The following is a 26,207-nucleotide window of genomic DNA, read 5'->3' on the forward strand; positions in this document are numbered from 1 at the left end:
GTTAGCGGGTCTCGATCCCAGACCTCAATATTATTGATTCTGTGCATTACCGACTGAGCTAGTCGGCACTTATATTCGAACACGCGAATTGTTGACATCAGCCATTGCTGTTGATTATCAATGGCTACTTCTACCGGTCGATGTTATTTGTTATTACAGTTGTTATATACTTTATTTGAAAACTTAAAAAACAATAGTGTCAAACATATGCGGAGAGAGAGAGAGAGAGAGAGAGAGAGAGAGAGAGAGTGCACCAAATATAAATACAGTAACTATTCTAATTTTAGACTACTCTTCACAACATTAGCTCCGCCTCTTATGCATATTTATAAATCTTATCTCCAATCAAGGGCAGATAAGTCTAATTTCCCGATATTTGCAGAGAGGTGGGGTAAAAAAAACAACGAATTATTTTATTGCAACGCAGTTTATAACCTTTATGACATTGCCTTTCATTTGGAAATAGACCAAACTCTATCAAAAATGACAAAAGGCAAAAATAAAAACAAAAATAAATGTGAGAACAGAGATTGAAAACGACCCAAAAACCGGCGTAAAGTGCAGTCATCCTTTTATCTATACCTTTTCAGTTTAACATTATAGGTTCATACTTATAACCGTTTTCACATAATAATTATATTGGAAGTATATTAGAATTAGAATTTTTTCGTTACAGAACAGATTCTGAGGGCCGTAGAAAATTCTACTTTACCTCTTAATCATATTTTAAATTGATTTTGCTGTGGTAATGTCTTTTGTGTTATTAACAAAAAAAATCATTACTGTTACTTCGATATATTCCATACACTGGAAAAGATAATGTGCTTTGAAAATAATTGCTCGAAATTCTATCTTTTGGGAAAAAAAAATTGGTCAAATTTGATTAGTTTACAATTGAAACAATAATGCTCAGCTATAACCAAATCACTCAACTATAACCAAATCACTGTCAAATATTTAATCTAAATTAGTATTTCTAGTGTAAACAGAAATATACGGCAAACGGTTTAAACAATTATACATACTGTACATATGACTCGCTAAATGTCTTTGTTGATATTTAAATAACAGAAATGATGATTCATGAATGATCAATACATGTTGTCTATCTAGAATCACAATTAAATAAACCTTTGGTCTATATTCAGCCCAAAGAATTCCAGAAAAGGAAGTAATAAAATAATCTAATAATATGTCCAATAAATGTAAAATCCAAGTTTCAGTATGTTTACATGGATTTTCTCTGGATTGAATTTGTGAGCCTTTGCCTAACAGCTTTCTATACAGCTGTATTCTGTAAGTAACGCGTTAGTGAATTTGAAAAGCAAAAAAACTAAATTCCAAAAGTTGAGGTCCTACATCGTAATGTAAGGAATGATTCAGACTTTATTTAACACCTAAAGCCTATTATCAGATTAATACTTAACCAAATTAAAATAAGTTAACAATATACTTTTGAAAGAAGCAATGACTTTTACACTTGAAGGTTTGCTTTGACATTTAAATCCTGTATTAGGTACGGGATACAGAATTGATATAAGATAAGAAAACATTTCTAGTGGTTATAGGTATGGTGTTGGGGCACTACTCTTTGAAGACTGAGAGTTAAGGGTAAGGTGGTAGAAGTTTTCTTCAAAGGGACCTAACTTGTGCTTTAAAATAACATTTTTTCGTTTAATTTAAAAATGTTGAGCTAAATATTGATATTTTAAAGGAGTTTCCGTTCATTGTCCCAGTATAAAAGTAAGCTCTCAACTGTATAACTCCGCGCTCCTTGCTAAAGTCCAATAAGTGTGTTTGTTTGTAAGTTGTTTAACGTTCCTCTTGAGAAATTTTCACTTATATGTCCCAATAGCCGTTGGCTAGCTGCTACACTCGACAATAGTGGACATTGAGCAGGAATGGATCTTTTTTCGTGCAAGCAACTTCTGCGACACTGGACCTCCGTTTATACGGTCTCATCCGAGGAAACAGTCTTTACGTCCCACAGCTGGATTCCAATATTACATGTCTATGTTGATATGTCTACATTATTACAATAAAAATGGGAAGGGGAAACCAGCCATTCAAAGACAATTCCTAATAGTAACTAAGTTAGAAGTGCATTGAGAAAGTGGTGACAGTCCACTATACTACACTCTTCTCCGTTATACATGTATATTTTTTCATTGTTTTGTTATGGAGATTTGATACATACATCAATTAACGCCATCGTTTTAATCATAAAAGCTAATCCGTGTACGAATTACGTCACTCTGTCGGGTGAAGTCAAGAGATCTTCTGCCTACATTCTACCAAATGCCTCAGCGACTGCCATCTGTGACACTTTCCTAGAGGAGAAATGGTACAGAATAAACAGCACAGTGGGTAACGATATCGTACAGACATGTCAAAGTATGACCCACTGTGGCACAATGTTCCCGTTATGGATGAATGGTAAGATAATTCATGTAAGAATTAATAATTGCATTTTTTTTATGGTGTAGTAATCATGGCTTATAATATTTTAAAGGCAAGTTTTAGTGAATTAAGTTAAACAGAACGTAATTCAAATGTGAATCAAAATAGACGTTAAATATCGCTTATTAACATGCACAATTAATGCACGATTGAATTCAATCAGGAACGTTGCCTCTTGTTTCTGACGGTGAAGTGGATCGGATGGTATGTCAAAGTGGTATTCTTGGATGTTGTGAGATTTCACTTACCATAAAAGTGCGTAATTGTGGGACATTTTACGTTTACTTTCTCAGAAAACCTTCTGGATGTCCTGTATCTTATTGTTTTGGTAATTATGCAATTACCCAGTAAATAAGAACGATTCTTCATAAATCCACCCTCTTTGAATTATTAACACATTTAAAGAGAAATACGAAATCGATTTTTAAAACTCTACTCTTTACAGGTACACATCCTATAAACTCAACAGATGAAACAATTATACAAACAACAGATGAAACAACTATACAAACAACAGATGCCTATACTACTGGTAATCAAAAAATTGAAATACACTTATTAAATCATTTATGAAAATATTCATCAATTGACAGCTTCTGTCATTTTTTCTTTATAAGAATGCATAATGATATTGAAAAATCAGAATTCAATGTTTGATAGTAGCTTTTTCCATCATTTAGATATTTAACTTGAATAACTGTAGAAAAAAAAAGAATGAAAAAATCATTGTCTTACATTTCTGTGAGTGTTTTTTCTTCAAACAGATTTTATACAATCGACAACAAAACCGAACGAGTCATCCATAAGCATTGCAAAAGGTAAGTGTTCATAGTGTTTCATTAATTGAGTGTTATGAATTTCAGCTAAAAGACAGAGGTGGCAACTCGAGGGTACTAGTATTAATTATATGATACAGTATTTAGAAGGTACACATGAGTAATGAAACAATATGAATTGTATTAAGAATTAAACAGCTTTAATTTATTTTTGGCTTAAGTCAATTCTTTTGTCTGAATATCATTTTTTAGATGTTGATTCTGGCAGTAATTATGTCGAGATTGTCTTTATTGTACTTGGAGTTGTGTTGGGAGTCCGCTTGCCTGTCATCGTTATAGTGTTTTATATCTGGAATCGTCAGTAAGTCATTGATTTTTTTTACTTATTTACAACAAGTTTGTTATAGTGGCCGTACATTATTGTACTAAGTCTTGTATATTTCTACATATTTTTTTTTAACAATCTTCAACTTAATATCGTATCATCAACAATACACAGGTACAAATGACATCGTTTTTTTTAATTCCGTTTTTAAATGTAAAATTTGATTTTTTAAAATGTGATAGATTTTCAAGTCAGATACCGAAAAACAAAAATGTATTTCCATACTTTGTAAAAAATTAAATTAAATTAGATTGAAATTAAATTAATTAATTAGTATAGTGTTTTACCGTTTTGGATTAGTTAATTTAAGCGCAGTAAATGCGACCTTTTTCGACCTGTTTTGAAATAAGGAAAAAAAATCTACGACAAAAAAGTATTAATGCTTGAAGTTTCAATACCATTTCCTTCAATACGTTTCTTCCCTTCAAATGACAAAATATACACTTAAGAATTTTGCATTGTGTTTTTCATTCAGAAAAAAGCAGTCGAGGGTTGATTCATTACACAATAATCACTCAAATGAAGGAGAAAACTACTTGCCATCTGAAAATGCTTACCAAACATCAGATATGAACACCAATGAAGATGAAAACTACTTATTTGCTCCTGAAAATGTTTTAAGAACACCGGAGAATCCAGATCTGCCTCGAGAGGAAATAGCCCTATCAATGGTTGATGTCTCCAGTAGCATATTAAATTTACCTAAATGCATTGAGCCCAGGAAACAAAGAATTCGGAAATCAATATTAAGAATAGAATCTGTAAATGAAAATACCATTTCCATTAACCAAGTAAATTCTAAATAAATGAATTCATGTGTGAGATTTGTTTCGTTTCTCATGACTTCTTTTATCGCATATATACTTTGTATCAATCCGTCGGTGTAGAAGAACAGACTCTTTGCAATTCAGACTACTGTTTTTGCTTACAAAATTTAAAAATGTTTGATGAATGTTTCAACTCATTCTGAAATTCACCATTTGAAGGCTTAAAAAATAAAAAGGTCTAGAGAATCAGTGAAACTCTTAGATGAAGTATTACAGTATACAATTAAACTTTATAAAATTAATTCCTGAAAACAAAATGACCCTTGATAATTAAAGACTAACTTTGCTTAAATATTTTGAAAACTTCAGTAGCTTATATTTTTCATCTGCTCTCTACTCTTTATTTAAAGCCAACTGTCAAAATTCTATCAGCAAAAACAGCAATCCTCTGACATAATTTTCTCCCCATTTTTTAAATTCTATCAAACATAAAAAAGGAAAGTTTTTATTTAAAATGCTAAAAACAATTAGGCTGATCCGAAATGCTATGATTAAAAAAAGGATAAAGAAAGAATAAACATTTTAAATAAATAATTGAACCTTAATTGTATATAATTAGCATAATAAGTTTAGCAATTAAAGATTTTTAACATATCATATAGCAAACATTAGACCCATAATTTAGAAAGAAGTTGAAATGTGAGATTGTCTTCACATCACAAACAAAAGGCATTTTTTTTCTCGAAAATCTTGCACTGTTTCGTAAAAAAGCATTAAACTGATAACGGATACGCTTTGTGAAAGCACATTGAATTTCAATATCTGCATGGCCTCCATTCGCAGCAAAAACAGGAAAACAAGGCCCCTCATCCTCCTTACATGGTTTCGTGTCTCAAGCATGGTGATCTGGTTCCAACCACGCTTCACGGCAAGGGTCATATCCGCTACGTTAATTACTAACGTTCTGTAGTTGTTTTAAACGAAAACCAAGAATGTCTCAAACGTGGTAAAAAGTGACAAATGTGGAGATCAAGCAGTACAATTCAAGATCTCAACAGTATTATGATGAAGGACATCTTGTGTAATTCGTGCATCGTGCGGAAAGGTATTGTCTTGCTGGAAAATGCTCGCATTTCCTCGGCGCAAGAAGAGAATATCATTGACGACGATATCGTCACAGTATCTCCACAAATTTCATGTATTTATTGTCACAAGGTCACTTTAAATAACACTGTTGGATTATTCCACACCAAACCATTACACATCCGCCACCATAACGGTCACCTTGGATGGTTTTTCCAGGTTGTATTTTTCATTTCTGCGTCTCAAAAATATAAATTTTCCCATCTTCAAAATCGACGTTAAAATATGATTTACAGTGTATCTGTCAACAATATTTCGTAACATTTTCGTTGATTCAACGACGACCACTGTTGATCATGCGAGACATAATTGAAATGTTGATAAAATTGAGATAGTGTGCTGCTTTGAGAGGTCTTTGAGCTCAAACATTTGATATACGTACATGTAGCCTGTTTTCTAAACTTTGTCCGCAACTGAAGAAACAGTCATAAAACGATTACGTCCCGACGTTGTTAGAATAAAACGATCTTGTCTAACCGTCGTTTATCGTGGATATCATGAGCTCTGCCAATCACTAAGGTATTCAGTGGTCCGGAATCGGTTCGAAAGTCGATATTTGGTGGACAGATGCAAGTAAAAGTGTTCAGTGGCATCAAGTTAAAAAAGAAGTTTGTTGCCCTTATATCTATATTTTTAACTAAAAACATAACAAAATACATGTAGTTAAAACATAAAATTCCCCGTACATTCCCTCGAAAATTTTAAAATGTTTAACATGTATTTAAATGGTTTCAATAAAAATTATTGGTTACCGGGGTAATAACAGTAATTTCATTTGAATAATACACGTATAAGAAGTTTTTCTCAGAATTCAGGGGGATTTCTCATTACTGAAAAGGTTCTGATGGTTGTGGTAATGTCTACTACGTGTAAACCGTACATTTCATCATATTCTTAAATTGATTTTCCGAGCAGTAATGTTTGTTTTAGCAAAAAAATTACTTTTTCAATATACTCTATACACTGGAAAGAGAATTTGCCATTTCCTTCTAGCGTATAGAATAAATTGGAAAAAAGTAATTGCTTCTGCTTTAAAAATAATAATTTGTTGAAATTTTATCTGTAAGAAAAACAAATGGTCAAATGCAATTATTTTTTACAGGAACAAGTATCTGCTTAACAAAACTCTTAACCAAATCACTTTCAAATCATTTATCTTCATAAGTACTCAAAATGTAAAAAGAAATATTTTACAAAAGATTTGAACTAGTGTGAAATCACAAATTTTCGTTGTTTTCGAGGTATGAAGAGACCCACGAATTCATGTCCACCACGAAATGTTAAATTTTAAATACATAACTACTCTACAACTCTTCATCCACTTATTCAAATCCCCACGAAGCAAGAGTTTTTACTCAAACCACGGAAATTTGACCCCACGAAAATATTTGATTTTACAGTATGATATACATTGTACACACGTCTTGCAAATACGAGGGGTGATCAAAAAGTTTGCGAACTAATTGAATAACTTTCAAGAAATGATATAGGGATTCAGTTGTTGAAAATTTTTCAAAGTAGTCCTCTCTGATTTTAAGGCGCATCTGCAACCATTCTGTCCATGCGCGGATTACGTGATATAGGCGGTCATGCGTCTTGGCGTTCTGTCACAGAGGCTTGAAATTTTTTCCGACTCTTATATTTCTTACCATGCAAGTTATTTTTTACAAAAGAAACCGTCTATTTGTCAGAAATGGCCTAATCTCGGCTATCGTATGGGTTGATATTGATATCTTTTTGCAGAATGAGCATGGTGACCATCAAAACCCAAGTCCTCTGACTTTTGAGCGTCATTTATTTCAAGTGGATGAAGTATGAGTGCTTCAAATTTATTATATCTGATATGTGTAAGTCTAAGGTAAACGATAATTTAGGGATTTAATAATTATATTATTTTAAAGATATTTATCTATTTTTCTAACTGTAAGTTGGCGATCTTTCATATCAAATTGCTTAACAAAGGACACGTCTCTTTCCCAGTTTGCTTTCACTAGGCAACAGAACAAACATCATTTTTAAACATCTCTCTTCCTTCACTTAAACAATCAATCCAATTAATGACAAAATTTCAGGCAAGTCTTTTGTCTTCATAAACCATGTACAAATTGTTATAAACTTTTGCAAAGGAAATTCCAAGATAAACGTTTAACTTTACAGCCGTTCGTTTCTCAAATAACTGAGTCAACCATTTTTTGTCACAAGTGATCTAACTAATGATGTCATTTTTACATTGTGACGTCACAAACACGAGGCAAAACGTTCTATTACATATGCTATTTATAGAACGTGTATGACTCTATGTGTGCCAAATTTCAATCTGATCTGAATTGTGGTTTTGTAAATATAGAGATAGTTCGCGAACTTTTTGATCACCCCTCGTAAAATGTCTATATTGATATTCAAACAATAGAATTGATGATTCATACACGATAGATATCTCATTCATTTAGAATTATTATTAATTTTAAACATCTAGTCTATATTTAATCCAAATTATTTCCAGAAAGGGAAAATTCATATATCTTCCTATGTAAAACTTTGATTTTTCGTTATGTCCCCGATCTACCTTTGGGGGTCATGATATGAACAAACTTGATTCTACAATATTCAATTTTTTATTAGTCCTCAACAGGTGAAACCGGAGGGAACTATAGCTTTCCTCTCCTCTGTCTGAGTATGGCCCTCGACTATCTACCTGTCTGTCCCTCTGTCATTCTGTTCCACTGCGTTTTTCGCATTTTTTTTTCTAAATGCATCCAAATATAGAGCTAATTTTTAGTATGTGAGTGTATCTTGATGAGTTAAAAAATTAAGTTTGCATTTCCTTCTGCGTAACATTTCAATATTGCGTAACATTACAATTTTAAGGGTTTTCCATATCTTTTTTTTTAAAAAGTCTGCAGATATATGGATGATTTTTAGTATGCGAGTGTATCTTTCCAATTTTCAGTGTTTTTCATTTTTTTTTCTAATGGTTGCAGGTATTGAGGTGAATTTTGGCATGTGACTTTAACTTTATGTGTTATAGACCAGTAGGACTGCATTTTGGCCCGCTTTATTTTTTGTACACAATTATAGCATTTTCAATTTGTTCTCGGGACTTAGTTTACATTTGCCGTTAAGGGACTTGCTTATGCAATACTCTCAGGATGCTTGTTCATATTCAAGTTCAAGCTGGTGTAAATCTTTAAATCACTTATTTAGTTATCAGATAATATCTGTTTGAACATAGTAATAACAACAAATGAAAACCTTGAGAATATCATAGAAAAATAACATTGTTAGACAAATAGTTTTAAAATTTCTTGCCAAAAGAAATCGAATGGCATCAGCAGTGGAACAGGGCATTAATAGTAACAAGAGGCATACATTGTAATAATATTCAAACAAAACTGAAGAAATAGACTTTTGATGTGAATACTTGCAAATGTTATTATACTTTTCAGTTAACATTATTGGTTCATATTTATAACCGTTTTCACATAATAATTCTATTAGAAGTATTTTAGAATTAGAATTTTTTCTCGTTACAGAACAGATTCTAAGGGCCGTGGAAAATTTTACTTTGCCTCTTAATCATATTTTAAATTGATTTTGCTGTGGTAATGTCTTTTGTATTATTAACAAAAAAAAGTCATTACTGTTGCTTCGATATATTCCATACACTAAAAAAGATAATGTGCTTTGAAAATGATTGCTTGAAATTCTATCTTTTGGAAAGATATTTGGTCAAATTTGATTAGTTTATAATTGAAACAATAATACTCAACTATAACCAAATCACTGTCAAATATTTAATCTAAATTAGTATTCACAGTGTAAACAGAAATATTCGACAAACGGTTTAAACAATTATATACACTGTACATACGACTTACTAAATGTCCATGTTGATATTTAAATAACAGAATTGATGATTCATTAATGATCAATACACATATTGTCTATCTAGAATCACAATTAAATAAACCTCTGGTATATATTCAGTCCAAAAGAATTCCAGAAAAGGAAGTAATAAAATCATCTAATAATATGTCCTATAAATGTAAAATCCAAGTTTCAGTATGTGTACATGGATTTTCTCTGGATTGTATTCGTGAGCCTTTGCTTAACAACTTTCTATACAGCTGTATTGTGTAAGTAACGCGTTAGTTAATTTGAATAGCAAAAAAAATATATATTCCAAAATTTGAGGTCCTACATCGTAATGTGAGGAATGATTCAGATTTATCTAACACCCAAAGCCTATAAACAGATTAATACTTAACCAGATTAATACTTAACCAAATTAAAATAAGTTAACAATATACTTTTGAAAGAAGCACTGACTTTCACATTTAACGATTTACTTTGACATTTGAATCCTGTATTAGGTACGCGGTACAGAATTGATATTAGATAAGAAAACATTTCTAGTACTTATAGGTATAGTGTTGGGGTACTACCCTTTGAAGACTGAGAGTTTAGGGTCAGGTAGTAGACGTTTTCTTCAAAAGGACCTTATCTGTGCTTTAAAATAACACATTTTTTCGTTTAATTAAATGTTGAGCTAATAATTGATATCGTAAAAGAGCTTCCTTACATTGTCCCAGTGTAAAAGTAAGCTGTCAACTATAAAATTCAGGGCTCCTTGCTTAAGTCCAATATGTTTGTTTGTTTGTATGTTGTTTAACGTTTCTCTTGAGAAATTTTCACTCATGTGGCCCACTTGCCGTTGGATAGCTGCAAATTTTGTCGTACACTCGACACTTAGGGTCATTGAGCAGGGATGGATCTTTTAAATGTCCAAGTAAACTGTCAACTGTAGAAGTCAGTGCTTCTCGTTAAAGTCCATTTTTACAATAAAAAATGGGAAAGGAAAAACAGTCATTCAAAGACAATTCCCAATAATAACAAGTTTGAAGAAGTGCATTGAATAAGGCGTGACAGTCCACTATACTGCACTCTTCCCCGTTATATATTTTTTCATTGTTTTGTTATGGATATTTGATACTTACATCAATTAACGCTATCGTTTTAATCATTAAAGCTAATCCATGTACGAGTTACGTCACTCTGATGGGTGAAGTCAAGAGATCCTCTGCCTACATTTTACCAAATGCCTCAGCGACTGCCATCTGTGACACTTTCCTTGTGGAGCAATGGTACAGAATAAACAGCACAGTGGGTAACGATATCGTACAGACATGTCAAAATATGACCCACTGTGGCACAATGTTCCCATTGTGGATGAATGGTAAGTCAATTCATGTGAGGAAAGAATAGTTTATTGATAATTTAATTTTTTGTGGTTTTCTTATTATGCCTAATATTATTTTAAATGCAAGTTTAAGGTTAAACAGAATGCAGTTCAAATTTGAATCAAAATATAGACGTTTAACATTACCTATTTACATTTCAAGTAATATTTGAATTCTCCTAGGAACGCTGCCTCTTGTTTCTGACGGTGAAGTGGATCGGATGGTATGTCAAAGTGGTATTTCTGGATGTTGTGAGATTTCACTAACCATAAAAGTGCGTAATTGTGGGACATTTTACATTTACTTTCTCAGAAAACCGTCTGAATGTCCTGTATCTTACTGTTTTGGTAATTATGCAATTTTATAGTATATGTGTATAATACAATGATTTTACAAGAGTTCCGCTTTTTTTTTTAGATACTGAGTCTTTACACTTTCGAGAATTTAGAGAAACAGCAAAATCAATTAAAAAACTCTTTACAGGTACACAGCCTATAAACTCAACAGGTGTTATAACTACTAGTTCACAAACAACAGCTGAAACAACTATAGAAACAACAGATGAAACAAGTATACATGTACATACAACAGATGCCTATACTACTAGTAACCATTAAATTAGATAATGAGAATCTTTAACAACAAACTGTTTTCAGCAAAATTTATTTTTATAACTAAAAGATAGATGAATTTGAAAAAATAAATCAAAATCAATATTTTTGAATATCTAAAAAGGTAAAATACATTTTTAAAAAATCAAGATTTGTCTAATTTTTCTGCTGAGATTACTTGTGACTATTTTTAAACAGACTTTATACCATCGACAACAAAACCAAACGAGTCATCCAAAAGCATTCTAAATGGTAAGTGTTCATAATGATCCATTTATTGAGTGTTATTAATTTAAGCAAAAAGACAAAAAGAACAATGGCGACAAGGTAAACAAATATATTCATAAACTCAAATGTAACTTGGTGGAATTCTATTTTACAATATTTAGAGGGTAAATAATAGAATTAAAATGATTTAAGATGCATAATTACAATGAAAAGACCTGATTGAAGTTAATGCTTAAAACAATACAATAGTTAGTGCGCAGAAATGCATTACCTGGTGCACGTATTACTTTTCTTAATTACCAAAATGAAGGAGATAACTATATCTGCTATTCATAAAGTCAAAGTGAAGTAAAAATAGCAATGTATTATGTGTGCATGTTAATTCTTTGACGATATCAGTTTTAGATGTTCATTCTGACATTATAGATGTAGAGATTGTCGGTATTGTACTTGGAGTTGCGTTTGGATTCCTCCTCTCTGGCATCATTATAGTGTTTTGTATCTGTAGTCATCAGTAAGTTATTGACTTTTTTTTTAATTCTTAACAATATGTTTGCCATACTGTGCATACATGATTGTTCAAGTCTTGTTTAATTTTACATATTTTTGTAACAATCTCAACTTAATGCCATACCAGTATGCAAATACAAATGACAGTGCATTTTGAATTCTCCCCCTTCCTGCTTTTTTAAAAACAATTGTTTATTTAGATTTAAAAGTAAATCGGTAACTAAAATGCTATCCAGTGTTATAACTTTTTGGATTTAAAAGTATATGAACAGTAAATGTGATATCTATAACTCGTTTAAACAAGAGGCCCATGGGCCACATCGCTCACCTGAGCACTGTAGCTTGGAAAAAAGCAGAAATCAGTTAATTATTAAAGTTAAAACCCAAAAGTGGTCCCAACCAATCCTTAAAGGGGAGAGGGTATGATTTGAACAAACTTGAATGTACACTAACTATAAGGATGCTTGCATATTTCTTTGACTACCTGTGGCTTTATTGCCCTTTACATTTGAACTTCCATTGTGGTCCCGCCCTACCCCCAGGGGTCATGACTTGAACAAACTTGAATCTACACTACCTGAGAATGCTTCCATATGAATATGACTAATCATGGCTTTGCCATTCTTGAAAAGAAGATTTTTAAAGAATTTTTCTACATATTTCTATGTAAAACTTGGATTCCATGTTGTGGCCCCGCTCTACACCTAGGGGTCATGATTTGAACAAACTTGAATCTACACTACCTAAGGATGCTTCCATATAAATATGTCTCATCATGGCTTTGCTATTCTTGAGAAGAAGATTTTTCAAGAATTTCCATATAAATTTCTATGTAAACTTTTATCCATCAGTAAAGCCTCACCCTACCCCCGGGTGTCATGATTTGAACAAAACTGAATCTACACTACCTGAGAATGCTTCTATATAAATATGACCATTAATGACTTTGCTATTCTTGAGAAGAAGATTTTTAAAGAATTTCCCAATATATTTCTAAGTAAAACTTTGATCGGCCATTGCGGCGCCGCCCTACCCCTGGAGATCATGATTTGAACAAACTTGAATCTACAATATCTGAGGATGCTTCCATATAAATTTCATCTTTACTGGCACAGTGGTTCTTGAGAAGAAGATTTTAAAAAAATTTCATTTATATTTCTATTTAAACATTTGATCGGCCATTGTAGCCCCGCCCTACAAACTTGAATCTATGCTACCTGAGGATGCTTCCATATAAATTTCATCTTTACTGGCACAGTGCTTCTTGAGAAGAAGATTTTTAATTAAGAATTTTCCTATACATTTCTATGTAAAACTTTTATCGGCTATTGTGGCCCCGCCCTACCCCCGGGGGTCATGATTTGAACAAACTTGAATCAACAATATCTGAGGATGCTTCCATAAACGTTTCCTCTTTCCTGGCACAGTGGTTCTTGAGAAGAAGATTTTTAAAGAATTTTCCTATACACTGTAGACGTACTATTTCCCGCGAGGTCTTAATTCCGCGGAATCTCAATTTCCGATTCATCCGCGGGTAGAAAATTACGCGGATTTCTTAGACTGTCACTATAAGCCCTACATTTATATTAAGTACGCTTGGACAAATTTCCGTGGAAAATTTGTGGCCGCATACATAGCGGAAAATAATACCACGCGGAAAAAAGACATATTACTTCTACAGTATTTCTATGTAAAACTTTGATCGGCCATTGTGGACCCGCCCTATCCCCGGGGGTCATGATTTGAGAAAACTTGAATCTACACTACCTGAGGATGCTTCCATATAAATATGATCATTCATGCCTTCGCTATTCTTGAGAAGAAGATTTTTAAAGAATTTCCCTATATATTTCTATGTAAAATTTTGATCGGGCATTGCGGCCCCTCCCTTATCCCAGGGGTCATGATTTGAGAAAACTTGAATTTACACTACCTGAGAATGCTTCCCTTAAAGTTTCAAGTTTCCTGGCACAGTGGTTCTTGAGAAGAAGATTTTTGAAACTTACCACCAAATTTTCTCTATTTCTGAATTATCTCCCCTTGAATAACGGCGTGGCCCTTCATTTGAACAAAATTGAATACCCTTCACCTAAGGATACTTTGTGGCAAGTTTGGTTGAAATTGGCGCAGTGGTTCTTGAGAAGAAGATGAAAATGTAAAAAGTTTACAACGACAACAACGAAGACGACAGACGACGGACAAATTTTGATCAGAAAAGCTCTCTTGAGCCTTCGGCTCAGGTGAGCTAAAAATGAATAAAAAAAGCAGTAAATATCTATGCTAAAGGTCTGAATACTATTTCCCATAATACGTTTATTCAAACGAAAAAAATATATACAAAAGAATACATGTATTAATCCTTAACTACTTGTATTATTTTCTTTTTTCAGAGAAAAGAAATCAAAGGTTGGATCATCAGACGATGTAGAAATTAAAGTGTCACCAAAGACACCATCCAAAAATGATTCATCAACACCTGGGATTCAAAATCCAGATTTTGCACAAAATAAGGGTAGAGAGAATACAGCATTGTCCATGAATGATGTTCCCCCTAACATAATTCCTACCATAAAACCTAGGACAAAGCGACGAATTAGGGACTAAATACACTGTAGATGAAGCCTCAGTCTGTATGCTTTGATTTGTATGAATTCAGTATTTTTTTTTTTTTTTTTTTGCTACATGTAATTATATGGAATAAAATCTGTGAATGAAAATCCAATTTCAAAGAACTTAGTAAATAAATGAATTTATATATGATTGATTGTATATTGTTTAACGTCCCTCTCGAGAATTTTTTACTCATATGGAGATGCCACCACTTGCTACCCCAATTTTTTTTACCTATACTCGGCACCCATTGAGCAGAGAGGGATCTTTTTCGAGCCAGCACCTACTGCGACCCGGGACCTTGGTTTATACGGTCTAATCCGAAGGACCGGTCTCCAAGTCCTTCGGTGGGATTCGAACCCGAATTCGATGTATGTAACTTGCCCACTTTTCAAATCATACTTATATTTATGCTTCTTGATTGAGGTATGTGAGAAGCAAATGCATAAGAGGATTTCATGATCCTACAGAGTCAAAGCGGTATGGTTTGTTCTGCTATAAATAACTTTTTATTCACGAGAACTTTATTTCTGCGTCACTAAGCGAGACAGCGTGATCGCAAAAACTTCTTTTTCGCATATATAGAGAATACTCTTTACAGTTTTATAGAACAATAACCACAATTCGTGAAAAATTTTTTGTCATGCTAATAAATAGTTACATGTAATGACTATCTCGCGAAAATAAAGTGTCGCAAAAATGTAGTGATCTACAGTAATTTGAAAATAACTTAAATGATATGCGAAATCTTGTTAGATTAACCGTTTTCCTCATAGATTTTGTCCTTATCTTAGATAAAGGTATGGATCTTGTACTTTCAGTATCTAAAATAAAAAGATGTTTTTAGATGAAAATAACATTCAAGACAAATTTGAGAGAAAATGAATTACGCACCCAGTGGGGAAAATGCATTTATTTTAATTTGGGTATGGGAAAATACTAATATGGATAAATGTTGACATAACTTGATGAAAATATCATCAAACGATTACATATCATCACAATCAATTCATGAATAAAGTGGACAGCGTTTCTCAATATAATGAAATTTAATTGTAGTAAAATCACAAATACAATTTAAATTGGTGATGAGAAAATTAATGGAGCTTTACTTTGAAGATATTTCACAAATAGAGATTTGGGTTCACAATATTCATCTTGTAAAATAGGAAAAGACTGACCTAAATATTCAAGCCCATACCAACCATTTATCATTGATATATTAATGTCTAAGTGTAGGGTTAATCTATCCAATTCAGAAATTACATTTAGTACAGCAAAATTAGTTGCAGATTTATACACACCAGGTATTGAATTTAAAAAAATAATCAGTTGACTTTTTTTCACAGATTAAGCAGGAGTAAATTCTGAAAAAAAATATTTAATGCTAGGTTGCTTTTTAAATATATTTTTATTATATATATATATTTTGTAAATGGCTAAAACCCCAAAATTTCATGTACACACAATAAAATAAGTTCAATGATGTTCAAAAATGTGAATATAAGTATAGTTCATGTAGTATGTGACGTAACAGATTGGTGTATTTCATAATTAATAGAACTCGTTCGATTATGACATATTAATTATGCTTTTTTTGCCTGGTATAATTCATTTTCAAATTAACGTTTTATATTTTTGAGACCGATTTCCATGAAATCTAATTAAAATTGCAGCGAGATATTTGATAAACCACAAAGCATATTAATGTAATATATGTGTGAATTTGGTCTTTTTTCCCAAAATGTGTATGCACTAGTCATGCTAGTATTACACAGATTTGTGTTAAAGGGAAATTGGATATCTCAACATCCATCCACGTCCTTAAAATACTCAATGTGCCAACAATTTGCAATAATCTGTTTCAACTCTTTATCTTGCTTAGTCAAACAGTCATCTTATCACGCAGACTGACTTTCACTATATACTTTATGACTGTACAACTTTCCATAAACAAAAGAAATTAGCAAGCTTCATATATTACGTATATAAAAATCATCCTGTGTATACTTTCATTTACTGTCATTGCGACACAAAAGTAAAAGGCGAGAAGTTACATTGATCCATACAGTAGGTCACTTCTGGAGCATCGGGGAGATCAATGCCCGCTGAGTTATCAATCAGCCTGAGTCAGGTACACACATACACAAGTATTCGTAAACAAACAGCTAGACATGAAGTTTTGTTCTCTGTATTCCAATTTGACTTTAAGTTTTATAGTACATTTGATTACTAAGCCCATTGTTTTATTGTCTAAATATATTGTATCAAAACTTTTTCTGTTTTGTTAATAACCATCAGAATACCATCATGTTTTCTCATCATACTGCAGACGCTTTGTAAGGAGGGAATTTCCTGTCTTAAAATTAGAATACATGCACAATTTATGAATGCATATCAAAATCGGTATGATCATTAAGGTAAAAGATGCTTAAGAGGAAATTAAAATGATAGACTAAAGTTGAATACAGAGTGATTGTGAATTATTGTCAAGAATTATAATTTCTTTATACCGGGTAGTAAGATTAATGGGGAAATATTTCCTTATTCGGAATGCTCATTTTCCTTGGTGGTTGTTTGTCAGTTGCACTTCCTGTCTTGGCCCACTGACTTAGGATCGTTGATATAATCAACTCCCAATAAGCACCGGTAAAAATATCCAAGAAACAGTCGATCAATTAGTTTTTTTAATCTCTCGATCATTAATTTACAATTGCATACAAAGATTAAAAGAACAAATGGGTGATAGCAACTAACTAGAATATAAGCATGTTTGAATAATAAAGAACAGTAGAATATTTCAATTCTATAGGTGCAAATTATATATAATTTGAAAAAATTAAGTTGTACTTTTTTGCATTACGGGATCTGTAGCGTTTAATATGGTCAAAGACAAATACAGTGTATATAAAATCATAACTCTACAGATCTGCAGCTAGGATTAAGATATCTAAATATTTATCTCCCTCCCCTAAAAAATTACAAAATTTATGATACGTGCACGCAAAAGCCTCTTTCACACCTATGGTTAATTTTTTTTTTACTTTATGACATTGACGGATACCTGGAAAAAAAAATTAATATCAAGAGTAAGACCCTAATACTAGTAATCTTTATTACTTCCTACATCATGATGAATAATTTACATTAATTTTTTTAATATGAAAAAAAAATTAAATGTCGATTATAACAATTTTGATAAACATTTTTTCAATCAACCTACGAAAATTTCTGCGATCAGTATTATTAAGCCTGTCTCAATAATTATATTTTTGAAAATTTTCCACAACAATATATGGACAAATAGTATCAATTATTTATAACAACTGTTTGAACAATGTGACAGCATTGTTTCCAAGTATATAAAACTTTTATGATAGCAGAGATTAAAGTGGATCCATTTTTAAATAATACGGTTAGAAATCCATACTTTTTTTGATTTTTTCCATCTCAGCACTGTCTTTTCCCTTCTTTTCCTTGTAGTTAGCTTGATCGTTGTTAGCTGGGTTTTTTTTCTGTTCTGGAGTTGATTTCCTGTCTTTAGGAGATCCTTTCTTATAGTGACTATCTCTTTTACTGTCTGTTTTGTTTACTTTCGTATTTTCCACAGATTTCCCCTGATGAACAATTACACCACTGTCAGAAGATGCTTGAGGTGTGCTTCCTCTCCTCTCTGCTGTTGTCTGTTTTTCTCCTGGATCATAACTACCGGAAGAACAAGACACGCAGGAATATATACCTTTATTCAGTACCCGACTATCCAGGTAAAGGGCTGGTCTACTCACTCGCCGTTTACATGAATCACTTTTCTTGCAGTACCCTATACGTCTGAAAAACTCATCTGTCGGCTTTCTCTGGATATCCCAGATGAACTCGGCCCCCTTATGTCGTATTTGTACATACCAACATACATCGACACAGGCTTTTAAATACTGTTCTATTCTCTCATTTTCTTGAATCACAATCTTTCCCTTTCTGGGAAACTTCTGGGAAAAAATAGTGAATAATTTTAAAATAAATAGTGCCTACATGTCGTTCAAACGTGTTTTAGTAGAATATATACAACACAGATAATCTTAATCATCTATTTTAGGCATATATTTTCATTTAACATGTTTAATGCCAGCTGAGTCTTGCTAATTTCTTGTGGTAGTATTTTAATGTTAAAGAAAGGAGCATAAAAAAGAGGGTTATTAGAAAAAAAATGATGAAATAGTGTAAATGCTTAGTAAATAAAATCATTAACAATTGCAATCTCTGATAGAAACAAAAAAAATGCCGGTGTCGTATAGTGAGACTTTCTCCATAGTGAGGCTTCCCCCGGAAGGCTCACTATATAGCGAGTCTTTCCCCCGGAAGGCTGGCTATATAGTGAGCCTTCCCCCCGGAAGAATGGCTATATAGTGAGACTTCCCCCACGGAAGTTTCACTATATAGCCGTTCTTCGGGGGGGAAGGCTCACTTTATAGCCAGCCTTCCCCCATTCATAGCGAGACTTCCCCCTCCTATTATAGTTTCTGGAACATTGTTTTATTATTTTGAAAAATTCTAACAATGTTAATTTATGACAAAATTATCTTCCATATATATACATGTATTTATATATTTATTTTATATGCATGAACAGTTTGAATATCGTTTTAACTGTTTGATATCCATTATAACATATGCATGTACATTGAGATGATATAATATATATATAATATGTATACCCTTTCCTTTACATGTATTGATAACGAATAATTTTATTAGTTCACAGTCACTTATATGAAATGTTCTGATTGTTTTCAGCATTTGAATAAAAAAAATTGATAGCATAGTTTTGTTTGTTTGTTTTTCTGTTTGTGTACAAACATTAGCTATTTACACATTAGATATGGTTCAACCGATTTAATAAAAAAAAATGTAGCGAAAATAAAAAAATTATAGTACTTTAAGACTATGCGAGAAATAAAATAATTGTGCTCGAATGTGAAAAATAAAACAAGCATTCCAAATCTCAATTATGATTTTCTTAGTTCCTAACTATATTTATCGAAAGTTTCATGTACTTAAAGTTTAAATCTACTTTTGACTTCATAGATCAGTGGTTCGACAAAAATTTACACTACAGCACATAAATCTCAGGTTTTTATGAAAGGTCCGTAACTGATCATGATTCAATTTGCTGAAATCACGAGAGAGTCAGTGATTTGAGCGCCGTGGTCGTTTTTCTCCAGTTGACGAAAACCAGTATGCACGCATTTTATAAAACAAACTTTAAAATTATTACAACTTAATATATTAAATATAAGCAGATAAAACCGTTTAATTGACAACAAAAAATATTGGAAAAGTAATAGTTCACCGATTTTCTTGAAATATATATTATTTAACTCAGGATCAGAGGCGCTTAGATTTATTTTTATTAAACACATATATTTCAGATCATATACGTAATTTTATTTAACCTAACTGAGGAATTTAAAATTTACAAAAAATACAATATAGGAATGACTAAAATATACATGTTTAATATGCGACAAAACAGATCTACACACTAAAGTTGACAATTAGCCATCTCCGACTTTAGTGCAAAATAGTTTAGTCAAATAAGTGACAATTGCAATGCAGTATATATATATTTTTAATTTTACGTATTTTTTATACGTGTATTCAAACATCCAATCGTCCAGACCCAGTTTAATAAAATATCTTTCAATAAATAATTTTTAAAACACGACCAAAATGAAAAAAATAATTGTATGAATTGATGTATGGGTGTGATGAGCAGGGGATGCACACATTTTCATGCAATTTTTCCGGTCATAAATTTAAACAAAAAAAGGAGGGGGCTAAGCCCAATCCATGCATCCAGTGCCTTTGCAAAATACTAGTATGCATGACAGTCAGAATTTGATTTAAAGTGTATTAGAACTCAAATCCATCTTATTTGATTTTATAGTGATGTAATTTCATTTATATGACGCAAATTTAATTTCAAAATGAAATACAAATCCTAAAAATACTTCATAAAATTTATAAAAGTTAAAAGGTCCCTAAAGCATACAATAAATATTTAATTATGTCAATGTATTTAAACTCCAAACCGAAAACCGAAGGGGGAAGACTTACTATGGACAGTATGGGGGGAAGTCTCACTATATACCCATATCCCCCCCCAGGGGGAAGACTCACTATATAGTCAGACTTCCGGGGGGGGGGGGGGAAGTCTCACTATGGCGGAAGTCTCACTATATGACACCGGTATAGATACACTGACGTAAATACGATATAGTGTTCAGACAATCAAAGATATTGTTACATGTATCTTTAAAAAGTCTATAAATCAATTATTTTATAGACAATAAAAAAAACCCGTTACCTGAACTAAGTACTGTGTAACATCAGAATCCAATTCCTCCTGAAAAACTCTTGCTGCTTCGGTCTGGTCTTTGGGTAAATTGTTCGCCTGCCCAAAGATAAATATACACTGTATGTTTTGTTGGGTTTTTTCCTGTGTTTTTCAATGGATTTCAATGTACGGAGAAAAAAAAAACCTAATATAAAACTAAGATGATAAAATAGTTTACTTACCTCTGGACAATAGCTCAGTGCTTTACCCAATTCTTTCTGTTGCTTGTCATATTCTTTGCAACAGAAGTTGAATGCCGTCTGAAAAACAAAATCCACGTTACTGACATTTCTTTACTTGGGAAAATTCAAATTAAAATTTCTCATGTTTTAGAGGTCCATGTCTCCTCTGCTTCTGATTCGTTTGGTTAATGAACTTTTAAGCTTGATTACTGATCTTATTTCCATGATACATGTACATGTATATTTTTCTTGTTAAAAAAAAATGATGCCATATTTTCTCATAAAAAAAAATTCCATTTACAGTTCTATTATTCAACAGTAATTATTGTTTTGTTTTTTTTTTTTAATTTTAAAATCAAATAGATATTAATTACAAATATTTAATTTTAGCTATTTTTTTTTTACTTTATTATGATCAAGAAAAAGAAATTTAAATCAAGTTTCGGAATATAAAATTACATCAGCGATGTGTCTGAGGTAGTTGGACTCTTCTTCAGGGATAATGGCAGTGTCTGGCGTCTTAGTATTTTCATGTTTTGGTTGTAACTCGCCCACTACTGCGCCTCTTCTGAGGTCAAACTCTTTCCAGAGTTTATCTCCGGTGCTGCCATCTGTTGGAACGACGTTACCTGGTCCAGTGTTGTTTGTATTATTTTGCAGATTCTTCAATCTAACGTCATGTTGAAAAAAATCGCATTAGTCATCGGAATAAAAAAAAAAGCTTCAAATGTACTTTTAAAAAAATATATTGTCCTTACATGTATGATAATAATTAAAGTATGTAGCATTTAACCTAATCGTATGCACGCAATGAAGAAAAAATATATTTAGTATTAATGATGAGTGAAGAAAAATAAGTATATTCGCAATGTATCGCATTTTTATTACAATTTTTCTATACAAAAATACATTTTGATGAAATTTATATAAATAATTACACATAAAATGAAATAGACCATATTTAACATGAAGTAATTTTTATAAAAGACGCATATTCTTTCTAAAGGAGTTTAACAGGTATTTTTTAAAAATTTATTTGTAATTTCAAAACAGTGATATGTTATGACTTTTTAAGGTAAATATATAAAATATCGAAGAGCAGTACAACATTATTATACGGTTATTGACTGGGTATGAGGGCAACATATGATTTGTTCGACCTGAAGGTGAAAATAATGCCCGAGGCCGCAGGCCATTTGTTGGACCTGAAGGTGAAAATGTTGCCCTTAAGGGCAACATTTTCACCTTCAGGTCCAACAAATCATATGTTGCCCGAATCCCAGTCTAAAACTGGTTTGTGATACCCTTCTCTCAAGATTTAATTAATACACACTGTATTATCAATTACTTTTATACATGGAATATTATAGCTCAAAGGTACTTGGACACATGCAGATTTGAAGTTATTTTCTCTGTAATATTACGACTTGTATATTTTAATAGCATTTCACACAAAATTTTATTCAAAATCTTATTTCATATAAAAGATATTAAAAATTCAAATTTTTTGGCGGGTTTGATTGACACATCCTAGCACTTTCACAAATTAATTTTATTCTTAATCCTTATGAAAATTGGCAATCTCGTTGTGTATAAATGAAAAATATTGATACTTTAATCCAGAAAATTCAGAGTAGACATGTTCAAAAGCAAAACAAACACACAATATATTGTCAGTCCTTGCAGTTGTAGTAAGCAGACTGTGACGATTGAACGCACCCGGTGAATTGTAAATATAAACAATAACAGAACTTGAGCCCCGTTTACAAAAACTGTGTACATAACACAAGTGTGCTCGATTGCTAAACTCTGTAAGCAACCCTTAGTTCGGAATGACGATACTTAATTGTGATGGAGTTTTGCTTTCTAACATTTGTACTCGGAATAAAACTATTTTCTGGATAAAAGTTTTAATATTTCTCATTAATACACAACAAGATTGCCACTTTTCTTAAGGATTAAGAATAAGGTTAAAATTTGTGAAAGTGCAAGGATGTGTCAATCAAACCCGCCAAAAAATATGAAGTTTTAATAACTTTCAAATGAAATAAGATTTTGAATTAATTTTTGTGTGAAATGCTATTAAAATATATATGTCGTAATATTATAGAAAAAATATTGATTTCAAATCTGTGTCCAAGTACCTTTAATCAGTAAATATAGAACAAAATTAACTATATTTGTGTCATATCACAAAAATTATTTATCACAAAACACATTCTTCCCTTCTTCCTTACCTTGCTGGTAGCAACAACTCTTGCAGCTCTTAACCTCGGCTATTTTCGTGTCGCCGATTTCGAACGATGATTAATTACTTGTGACATAGCAGTGACGTTGCGGTCTAACAATTCTTATGTTGGACCGGCAGGCCAGTCAACATTGAAATGGTTAGACTGCTGTAATTTCTTAAGTTGGACTTTTTCTTAGTAATAGATATATAGAAAGCTATTTATAAGGGTATAACAAAACGTTTTGTTTCTGTGTCCTGTATTAATCTCATATGTATAAGATGGAGGGCTCAGGTGGTAAAGGATGTTTAATTACATGAATGGAGTAAATGCATATACTGTCTGAATATGTATGGCAAAGAATATAGTTGGAATTGCATAAAGCATTATTAATTATGGATAAAAACTATTTATAAGTAGCTGAATGATAAACTTTTCAAACCTTTCCTGTACTTTTTTCACGTGTGAATCTTCCTGTTCTATTTTCTGTCGAACTTCTTCGTTTTCTCTGTCCTTATGTTCAGAAAAAATGATAAAAATAAAATTGACCAATTAAAAAAATCATTCTTGATGCTATGCACTATAGTTTGAGTATATCTGCATTACCTTATTTATTTTTTAAACATTTTTATTGAATTTAAATGAACTGAAATCAAGTTCTAACAATTTCATTTGTTCCTCTCTTTATATAAACATCATGTTAAAGGGTGTAGTTGAAAAATATATATCCGTATTATTATATACGAATCAAGCATATTTCACTTTGAAACAATCAAGTGTAACATCTTGCATATAGGTGAAATTGTCTTTGATGATTTTGCCCCAAACTTTTCTCTTATGAGAAGTCGATGTTTCGTTTTCACCCCACCCCCTCTTTCAATTAAGTACATTGTATTATATTAAAACGACTCAATGGAGAAGAGTTCCGTCGTCGTTACACCGGCTTACGTGTATTCATGAAATACATGTTCATATATATACGTATGTTTCCTTTTTATGTCTTTGAATTAATTTAATTCAATTTAATTTTTTGACCAATTAAGGGTCCTCATGGGACAAAGAGAAAGTACAAATTGTATATAATGATTAATGATATACATGTGTAGTGTGCGTGTACGAAATACAATAATTCAATATAACTGTGGTACAGACGAGAGAAAAGAGTTGTGCGATTGTTGAGAAAGACACACAAACAGGGGTGATTTTTACATATACATTAACATAAGTTCCGAGTAAAAATCATGTATTTGTTTTATATCCAAAACATAATTAATTCAATGATGTATTTTCCAGTACCTTTTATGTCTTTATAACATAACTAATTCAGCGACCATCGCTTTTAACCAGCACAAAATAAATAACATTTTGCCATTACTTTAACAGTTTAAGCTTCCTGGTTACCCCTACAATCAGGATTTCGCACCTGTTTGCTAGGAACCCTAACTAGGTTAACAAGTTAACAAAATGTATATATACTTACCAGTATTTGTGTGATAAGCGTTGTTATTTGTGTCAATTTATCCTCTGAATGTACATTAGGTTGATTAAATTGGTCTAATGCCTGCTTTAGTGTCCCCATATTATTATTTTTTACTTTCGATTTGCACAGTATTAAATCCCCGGGAAAATGCAATGCTTATCGACAACTCGGACACAATTTTAGAATTTAAACCGACACCTAAGTGAGTGCGGATCCAATTTTTCCAAACGGATTCGGAAGAAGGGGGGGGGGTCTATACAACCGATTAAGAAAAAAAAAATATAAATCCAAATACATTTCTATGTAGTTTAGTTTTAAGATGATTTGTTTTCTAAAAAAATAATGATAATAAAAATATTGAAACCCATCCTCATAGAGCGAGATTTATTTGATAAATATCTATTATTAGGCTAAGAGAGTGGAAAAGAAATGTATGTTTCCAGGCACCAAAAGCCGTGCAATATACTAAATTTTCATAATTGTTTGGATTTTAAAATAAATCACAAATCAATTTTTTGATTTAAAAAAATGTCCCTGAATTCCATTTAAATTTTATTGTCTTTTTTTTTTTTTTTTTTTTTTTTTTTTTTGTAACGATCATTTATTTTTCACCAAAGTGATTATGATTGATTTAATACATGTTGAGAAATGGTAAAATTGGGTAAAAGGAAGAATACAATACAAATTTTTTCGATTTTTTTTTTGTTGTTATAACTGTTTGTTGTATTTTGTCTATTTATTAATTTAACTACACTATAACATAGATTTTAAATATTTGATAATCAAAGGAAATGTTAACTGCTTTGATTGAAGAATTCAAATTCGTACAATTACATGTAATTTAATACATCTAAAATACTTTTATAAAGTACACTATTTTAATTAAAATATCTAATGAGTATTTACGAGTAGTATACTTATAATATATAATATAATAATATAATATATAATACTTATAATACATATTAATATAACTAGTATACTTATTCTTCACTGTTAATTTTTAGCCCCAATGTACGTTCTGCTTTTACTCCAGCCTGGGTCATCTCTGCCAATGGTAAGACGGAGCACCCCAAATATATATGTTAGAGGGATCCTAAATTCGATTCCACAGCAAGTTGATGGGGTGTCGTGAAATAGTACTAGTATATTGTTTTCTTTTAATACAAATATCCCTACTACCAGGGACCTAT

At 31.8% G+C, this 26,207-nt stretch overlaps 3 protein-coding genes across 3 annotated transcripts; 2 read left to right on the top strand and 1 right to left on the bottom strand.

Annotated features, from left to right (window-relative positions):
- The first annotated feature begins 1,181 nt into the window (after positions 1-1,181).
- On the top strand, positions 1,182-4,427 carry LOC134236797 (uromodulin-like). The gene is made up of 7 exons (XM_062718937.1): positions 1,182-1,296; positions 2,230-2,436; positions 2,624-2,788; positions 2,906-2,992; positions 3,225-3,278; positions 3,489-3,597; positions 4,097-4,427. Exons 1-7 carry the CDS (start codon positions 1,233-1,235, stop codon positions 4,425-4,427), a joined length of 1,017 nt encoding a protein of 338 aa, XP_062574921.1. The 5' UTR covers positions 1,182-1,232.
- Positions 4,428-10,589: 6,162 nt separating this feature from the next.
- On the top strand, positions 10,590-14,724 carry LOC134236798 (uncharacterized). Its single transcript, XM_062718938.1, has 5 exons — positions 10,590-10,767; positions 11,255-11,341; positions 11,581-11,634; positions 12,037-12,124; positions 14,511-14,724. The coding sequence occupies exons 1-5, from the start codon at positions 10,590-10,592 to the stop codon at positions 14,722-14,724; spliced, it is 621 nt and encodes a 206-aa protein (XP_062574922.1).
- Positions 14,725-18,131: 3,407 nt separating this feature from the next.
- LOC134236802 (uncharacterized) lies at positions 18,132-25,191 on the bottom strand. The gene is made up of 6 exons (XM_062718941.1): positions 25,015-25,191; positions 23,977-24,047; positions 21,766-21,976; positions 21,307-21,384; positions 21,095-21,181; positions 18,132-18,716 (listed from the first exon to the last, which is right to left on the bottom strand). The coding sequence occupies exons 1-6, from the start codon at positions 25,111-25,113 to the stop codon at positions 18,147-18,149; spliced, it is 1,116 nt and encodes a 371-aa protein (XP_062574925.1). The 5' UTR covers positions 25,114-25,191; the 3' UTR covers positions 18,132-18,146.
- Between the last annotated feature and the right edge of the window lie 1,016 nt (positions 25,192-26,207).

Source organism: Saccostrea cucullata, unplaced genomic scaffold (assembly GCF_032062105.1).
Source record: "Saccostrea cucullata isolate Sc308-1 unplaced genomic scaffold, CSIRO_AGI_Scuc_v1 ctg8566, whole genome shotgun sequence".
NCBI lineage: Eukaryota > Metazoa > Mollusca > Bivalvia > Ostreida > Ostreidae > Saccostrea > Saccostrea cuccullata.

Excerpts from the sequence above, each read along its gene's own strand:
- LOC134236798 (XM_062718938.1), top strand. The coding sequence starts at position 10,590 with ATGGGTGAAGTCAAGAGATCCTCTGCCTACATTTTACCAAATGCCTCA. Across the intron at positions 11,342-11,580 it reads AGAAACAACAGATGAAACAA|ACTTTATACCATCGACAACA; the intron begins GTATACATGTAC and ends ATTTTTAAACAG. Across the intron at positions 12,125-14,510 it reads TTTTGTATCTGTAGTCATCA|AGAAAAGAAATCAAAGGTTG; the intron begins GTAAGTTATTGA and ends TTCTTTTTTCAG.
- LOC134236802 (XM_062718941.1), bottom strand. The coding sequence starts at position 25,113 with ATGGGGACACTAAAGCAGGCATTAGACCAATTTAATCAACCTAATGTA. Across the intron at positions 24,048-25,014 it reads CGCTTATCACACAAATACTG|GACAGAGAAAACGAAGAAGT; the intron begins GTAAGTATATAT and ends TCTGAACATAAG. Across the intron at positions 21,182-21,306 it reads CACTGAGCTATTGTCCAGAG|GCGAACAATTTACCCAAAGA; the intron begins GTAAGTAAACTA and ends ATCTTTGGGCAG.
- LOC134236797 (XM_062718937.1), top strand. The coding sequence starts at position 1,233 with ATGGATTTTCTCTGGATTGAATTTGTGAGCCTTTGCCTAACAGCTTTC. Across the intron at positions 1,297-2,229 it reads TTTCTATACAGCTGTATTCT|CTAATCCGTGTACGAATTAC; the intron begins GTAAGTAACGCG and ends TAATCATAAAAG. Across the intron at positions 3,598-4,096 it reads TTTTATATCTGGAATCGTCA|AAAAAAGCAGTCGAGGGTTG; the intron begins GTAAGTCATTGA and ends TTTTTCATTCAG.